This window comes from Homalodisca vitripennis, chromosome X, assembly GCF_021130785.1.
Source record: "Homalodisca vitripennis isolate AUS2020 chromosome X, UT_GWSS_2.1, whole genome shotgun sequence".
NCBI lineage: Eukaryota > Metazoa > Arthropoda > Insecta > Hemiptera > Cicadellidae > Homalodisca > Homalodisca vitripennis.
This window is the reverse complement of record NC_060215.1, coordinates 93,613,161-93,621,110: the sequence shown is the minus strand read 5'-3', so window position 1 is coordinate 93,621,110 and position 7,950 is coordinate 93,613,161. Positions and strand designations below refer to the sequence as shown.

Here is a 7,950-nt window from a genome sequence, read left to right as displayed (position 1 = left end):
ACATAGTTGAATGATTTAGAAAGGTCTAGAAATAGACTTACTTTACACCTTTCCAAACAATTGAATTAAAAAAAAAATATCTGTTGTAAATTAAGAACTGTGTTAATCCACCAGAGACTACGCAGGAAAAAGAAAAAGGAATAGACAACGCCTGCTCCTGTGAGAGAGAACGTTCTGTACATTGAGACAATGGTCATATTTTGAATCATGTAAGACGCATGCTGTCAAGTACCAACAATAGATACTACCCCAAACCAGTCTGCATATTTCCAAGGTCGATCTTTCATATGAAAATAATTTTTAATTTTTGATGGAGAATTATATTATAAATGAAAGTTATTTATGGACTTTTACTAGTCGATGGTATGTTTTAATGGTTGTTACATTATACATACTAAATTTTACTTATTTAAATTCACAACAGTGATAAACAAAATTAGTTATTCAGGATATAATGAACCACATACGCTTATATAATCTGGCTAAAAGGGGACAAAATGTAATATGGTAAACAGTAGTTGTTTACTAATTTTGATTAATTGTTTTGATAGTAAAAATATGCTTGCATGAGTTATTTGTTGTAATATCTAAAAACCAGTGGCTGCAGACGCCTCTACTGTCAAATTTCAAACGTCATGGACAATATTAAACTAGTAATCAAGTGTGGGAGGCGCGGCGCGGAATCAAGCTTTGAGTGAATCATCCATCTAGTTGTGAACCTTGAAGTTGTTGATCAACATACAAATTACAGTGGTTTACGTACATTTTAAAGTTTGGGCTTTATTATTTTTCAGTATTTGAATCTGAGGAGATACTAGTTGTTTGTTGTCAATTAAGTATAATGTACATTTTAGCTAAATGTTTAGGTTAGATTGTTTTGAGGTTAAACAGTGAGTTATTTAATTTTGTTAACATACCTACATATTTCTAAAAGTTCTAAAAACAATGTATGAATCTGGTGTAGATCTGTACTACGATTTGGTAGATTATATAGATGGCAATGTCGATATGGAACAGTATGTGGACTATATGGAAGCATTGTTGTTATCTCATACCCCTGAAACACCAGGCAATGAAATAAAGTCAAAAACCATTGACACATCAAGGTAAGACTGGGATTACTAATTGCTGCTTTTGTATTCAATAATACCCAAACTGACAAACAGTAAATTTCTTTACTGCTAGGCGTTGTTAAATAAGACAGACTGATGTTCTTGTTTAGTGATATTGTAAGTTGACTACTACAGTCAAGTATTAATCTGATGATGTGCTGCTGATGTTTTCATGTCATGCCAGGATGCAGTATAATAAGCGGCCACCAACACAATTGGATGGTGATTATTGAATGATATGGGAACATCGATATTCTTGACCATCCAAAGGACTGAAAGCAAAATATCGGACCAAATAATGTAACACATATTTCAAAGAAAACAGTATGGTTTAGCTAGTTTTCAATCTTAGAAATTAATGTATAAATATTAATATAATTTACAAATTAAAATATACTTAGTATAATTACAACAAAACAATAACATTAACTTATATTATGTATTTTCAAGGATAAATGTGACTGCTTGTGAAACAAAGAAGACACATACATCATTGTTCTTGCCACCATTAGTCAGTAACTAAAACACCTGATTTTAATTTTGAATTTATTTCCAAACACATTTTTACTTTGAATAAATTTTGAACGATGATGTCAAACTGGATTACGTTTTAGCCTTAAAAAATGTTAATATAGAGAAATTATACTTTTATATGTAAAAGAAATGTATTTGTTCCAGATTACCTATAATATCGAAACTTTATTTAAAGTATTTTTGAGCAGCGTAGTACAAACGATTACTTTAGCCAATCTGAAATGGTATTTCTGCAGGTACTGATGCCGTCAAAACTACTTTCATTAATTAATATGTCATAGTTTGTTTGATTTTAACTAAAATAGTATATGATTTTTGGTATATTCTTCAAACAAAATTTAGAATGTTCTAAAAAAGTCTTCTCACATGCGTTCTTTGCAACATTGTATTTGTTCTGAATTTTCTTGTAACGAAACACTATTTGATTTCCACCTTTAATTCTAGTTTTCATATCCTCACTACAAACAAGATTTTGGATTTAAGGAGCTACCTCCTTTTCTTGCAGTTATTTAAAACATTGCTTAGTGTTTATAAAAACATTTTGAGACAATATTTGCATATTCATCGCCATTGTTCTTGTCATTGTCACGCCTTCTCCTACATAAACAAAATAACAACATCTGGTAATGATGTCACTAGCAACAGCTGGTAATGATATAACTTAGTCTAAATAGAGAAAGCTGGCAATGATTAATTTTTAATATCTAGGTAAAATGTCATATTCGATAATATCGATATTTAAATTTGATAATCATCTGATGATGTTGGTGGCCGTTTATTATACTGTAGCCTCATGTCAGATCGGTAATCTACTTCTGATTGAACCCTTTCTGTATCAGTCTGGGTAACCAGACGTTTCAAGAACATGTATTAAGTGCTGACGTCTGGGTTTCTGAGCATTGTAAAAACATGTATAAATTGCCAATGACCAGTTTACCAGACGTTGAGAAAAAATATATTTTTACACGCATTTTATACCAGTTTACATTAAAAGTTCTTTCTGTTACACATGTTATATAGTGCACAAACAAAATTTATAAATCAGTAGCAGTGACAAACATTTACGTTCAAAATGGCCTGTCATAAAAACACTGTAATATTTTTATTTTATGTGATAATAATTAGGACACATTAAAAAAAAGTTTGGGTGTCAAATTAAAAAAACAAAGTCAGAAAAATTTTGTTACATTTTGAGTCGTTTGAGTGTAGGCTCTATATACAGTGTTTTATTTTGTTTTTGTTCTCTTAGGGTAAGAAGCTTAGAAATTGCACCTAGTCCTAAAAGGACCTTTGCACTGCTTCCGGAGTGACAGGATATTCTGGATGGGTATAAGGGGGTAGGGGCTGTCTCCTGTTGAGATCCGTGAGGAGAAATTTAGAGCATTAGTGTCAGTCATGTCTTCTCGGAAGGGAAAGCCAGCTCTGAACAAGCCTTTCCAGTCAAAGCAGGCAGAGAGTGGCAAGTCAAAGCAGGCATCCTTAAGTCTAGGCTGGCAAGAACCTTTGACCTATCAAACTACCCTTGCCCTTGCACTCCAGAATCTCAACATTTGCGGTTAGTGATTTGCCACTCCTGGACATCCATAAGGTTTTTATGTAGTTATAGCAGGACAACTTAACCGTACGTATTCCGCTAATTCTGCTTCTCCGCCGAGTCTGCATTCTTCAGGTGTTTTCTAAGGGGACCATGTCCTGTCAGTATTCCTACAATCTTTCTTATATCCTTCTTATTATTCTTAAAATCTTCAATTAGAAAATTTTACTTTCTACGAAATTTTTGTGACGAACATTTGTTACAAACTCTGTATTTTGCTTTGGTCGAATCAAGACTACAATATGGGTTAGTTTGCTTTGGAAGTACTTTTAAATATCTAATAGAAAAATTAAGAGTTGTGCAAAACCATTTTATAAGAATTATTTCTCATAAGAAAAGACGTGATAGTTCTTTCCCAATTTTTGCTAAACTTAAAAATACTACCTTTGCAACATCTATTTGTATTTAAGGTACTTAGGCTATTTTACATTAAAAGTGGTAACTACGGACTTAAATTACGGTACTAGAAGTATAGACCAGAGAATGTTTCGAGTACCAAAAGTCAATAAATCAATCGTAAAGCAGTCTTTTATGTACAATGGGCCGAAACTATTCAATAAATTACCATATGAGTTGAAAATTGCCGTTAACGATAAGTTTTTTTTATAGGAAATTAAAAGAGTTTTTACTGACAATAGAGGATTGTTTGTTCTTTTTCAAATAAAATTACTTGTACAAATAAAGACTGAATAAATAAAAATAATAAAAACCATGTAAATAAACGAGGATTAATTTTAAGTTTGTTTGAAATGTTATGTAATCTATTATATCATTATTATTTTATTATTGAATTTTAATTATTTTTGTGTACAAAGTTTATTTTAATTTCATTTAAACTGCTAACCAAGTTTTATTTTTATTTAATGTAGTTCATTCTCAACGTAGAAACTTATTTTTATGATATATAAAGGAAAAGTAGTTGTGTGTAAATAAATAAAACTATTTTAGAGTAAAAGGTACAAGTTGTACTTCAGAAAGATTTTAGTTCAGTTTTAGATTTGGTTCTGAGTTTAAGTTCGTAGTGTTTTAGATAAATAGTAGTGATAAGACTTATGTGGACGCCACAGAGACCAGCCCGGCTGAAACAATTGAACTTTTATCTGGACGCAGATAAGATACTTGTAATTTAAGTACTCGCACTGGCCACACTACTTGTAAAAGTGGTCAGTCTTTCCAAAGATTGTATTTTGTTAATGACTGTACATATTTGCTGTTGGAAATAAATTCAATTCTTCAATTCTTCAAATTCTTCAATTCTTATGATATAGAAGAGATCCCCGCCCTTTAGCATAAGGAGAGATAAACATTTGTGATTGTCTTAATCCTGAGTCCCTACTCCATTTAACAGATCTATTCCTCTTATCCCAATCTTTAATGAGAGCTTTGCTGTAGGAAAAAGCTACTCCGCAGCCCGGCTCTGGCCCTACCATTAGGGACTCTGTTTCTTTTTTGGGAAGGATATCTGCTTTTTCATTACCGTGAATGCCCTCATGGCCCGGAACCCAACTGAGTGTAACTGTTCTTCTTTACCAGTTCTACCAGAGCATTCTTGCATTCCCAGACTGCTTTCAAATCAAATGAGCAGGTGTCAATTACCTTTAGTGAAGCCTGGCTGTCAGAGAGTATTGCAATATTTTGCTCCTTTTGGCCTCATTTGTATGAGTCTTCGGGTGCATGATTCTATTGCCATAACTTCCGCTTGGAAGACCGTGGCGTGTTTTCCCACGAGGACAGCTATGTTAACTCCTGGTCCGTATATTCCGAATCCTGCCCTAGAGTCAAGGCGCAAACCATCTGTATAAAACTTCTGGCCTCCTTTTTACTCCATTTCTCCCTCTCTACAATAGAGACTGTGTATGGTTTGTGAAAGAAGTATTTCGTAACTATATCTTCTGACACATTGGATATCATTTCAGCCTCAGGAAATTCCTGGGATACTTTCATATGACCTTCTGAGGAGGTAGCCTTTAACATCTTTGTACCCAGAAGCTTCATTGTGGTTAGTGCGGCTGTCTTCATCACCTGCTGCCCTAGAAGAGTGATCCATTAGGTTGCCCAGATTTAAGTGACATATCGGCTTTCGCTGTGAGTTCAACTGAAAGGTATAAACCAGCTAGAAGTGAACCCTCCAGAGGTTATATATACAGTGTTAGTACAAACAGTTTGGATAACACCCGTAAAAATATTGTTAAACTTTTGACTAGTGTTAAAACAATGGCACTGTAAGGGTTAACCCTTTATTGGTCGAAACCATTTGTGAAACGTAATTTTGTCATACTCAGTCATTTTGCAAAAGTTTAATATTAAGTAACTTATGTTAAGAAAAATTACTTTTTGTGTTTAAATTGCATTCATAACATGATTAGTTATTCATTTACTTATTTTATAGTAAATGAATTAATGATAATATATTTACCACACTGATTACTTCTCATTAACACTGATTTATTAATATGAGTGAAGAAGCCGGTCCATCTCACAAAACATTGTGTAGTAAATGAAAATATTGTATGCCGGTTGAAAAGACAGAATTGCGACTTATCGTAGGTCAACAACAATTAAGTTCAATATTTCAGTCATGTTTTCAGTACAGTTTTCAATTTTAGTTCTTGGTGAAACAATCTATTTAAGAAGAAATAGCATACCGTACATGAATGCAAGTGCATTAATCCAGCAATAAATCAGGCTTAAGTTATATACTTGATTGTTTAACGACTGTATTAACTACTTGATGTGGTAAGTGTACGTTTCTTTAACCTGTTCTAAAGAATATTATAAAATGGGAGCATATTAGAATAAAATAATGTAATTTTTCCTATTGTAAGGCCTATTCAAAAAAACTGATCTCTTTAGTGTAAACAGCTATAGACTATGAAGGTTGACAAAAAAAAATACAAAGCGTTATCACATTTTACTATGCTTACGTTGTTAAAATTTTCCACTAATTAGAAAGAGGAAGGGTTCCTGTTTTTTTTTTTGCCATTAGTGCCACTCAAAACACTGTATATGACCATAATATACCATATCAACCAGTCTTTTTTCAGAAGCAATGAGTATTAACTTATTTTGTTCCACCGTATACTATGAAATATAAACATTGTTAATTTTATTCGTGGTAAGATAATATAGGGTACTGGCTGGCTACTAGTTCATTTGGCCAGAATCATTTGACCATTAATGACTAAATAGTAAATAGGTAATTCTCAAATTGCTGTATGCCTACTATAAAAGTAATTGAGGTGAAGCAAATGTAAAGAAGTAATTTTTTCCATACATTTTTTCCATAAGTATGAGACCTCTTCCTCATTTCACTAATATTAGAGAAAATAGGCACACTAAGCACTTTGATACTGTATTGATCAAACGGGTCTGTATGTATCCCAGGGATTTGATTATTGTGCCAGTTAGAATTAACACTCATGGTTTTATAGTAATCCAACTTCCACTTATTTTCAGCTGTTCTTATTGGTGTAGTTAGTTGCATTTTAAGTCACATATTGAGTGATTTTTGATTATTTACTTATAATGTTTTCACATTTTTGGGCTTATTCAGAGTGCAGATGACCCTTTGCTTAAGAGATTCATATATTTTCACATAGTTGGAACATACTCAATCTTCTTATGTTTGTTTGATCTTAGACCATTTTATCTGTGGTTGGTTTTTTTGCTTAAAAATGGAAGATTGGAACCGTGAACATGATATATGCTTGTGGTTGAATGAAATAAAAAATTACGAAGATCATAAAATATAATTAGTTCACTTCCCATAAAGTTAACGATATAATGAGAAAGTTAAAACATTCACTAACATGAATCTGAATATCTTCAAGTGCACTTTCACGAAGATTCTCAGTGAGTTCAATCTCATTGGATTTCATAGGTAAACATACAGGAAGTCCAATGATAATTGCAGACACCATAAACAACTAACTACCAGAAAGACTATATGTGGACACAACTGTCGTTTTGATATCTTATCCATGACATTTTTTCACTTCTCACAAACTACAATACATAACAATAATTTTACAACTCTCATTAGCAAGGATCTGAATTGATTCATATATAATGATTAAAATGGATTCTAAATAGTTTTGATCTAATTAGAAACCATGAGGAGAATGAAAAGGAACTTGAATGGGATTAAGTGCTGGTGTCATAAACAACTACTCTGAGGGCTAATACCATTATTATCACTGAATTACACTATTGCTTTGACTTGTTAAAACACCAGGTACATTCATGTATATTTCCAGTCACTTGAAAAAGCTTTGTGTGTGTGCTTTTAATAATATCTACAAAGAATTTAATATAGTTATCATAATAAGGCCTGTTATATTTAAACCTCTAAAAACTGATGTAAAAGTTACGTAATATTGAAAAAAATTGATTGTCCTTAGGTCATGCTTTTATATAGTTCACATTATGTCACTAGCACGGCCACTGGAGTGTTAATAAATTATGTTGCTCACAATAATGGTATTGTTATGGAGAAACTTACCTCAGTATCGTAATGTTGCTAAACAGTAGTTGAAATCAATGTGAAATAAATACTGAAAAATCTGGTACAAGAACTAATCTACAGTAGCAGTTGCCCTTTTATTCAATTGATGCAATGCATCTGTTTCAGAATTAGGAGATCAAACCAAGTACAGTATTACGTTTTTTTCACTTCACCCAATGGACATTTTTCTTCATTAATAATAATTT

The 7,950-nt window shown here is 32.3% G+C and overlaps 1 protein-coding gene across 1 annotated transcript in view; it reads left to right on the top strand.

Annotated features, from left to right (window-relative positions):
* The first annotated feature begins 657 nt into the window (after nucleotides 1–657).
* LOC124369526 (transcription factor EC) overlaps nucleotides 658–7,950 on the top strand; it is a 153,412-nt gene continuing 146,119 nt past the window's right edge. Inside the window, exon 1 of the mRNA XM_046827548.1 lies at nucleotides 658–1,106. Coding sequence (XP_046683504.1) covers nucleotides 946–1,106 — 161 coding nt within the window. The 5' untranslated portion in view covers nucleotides 658–945. The remainder of the gene's footprint in view (nucleotides 1,107–7,950) is intronic.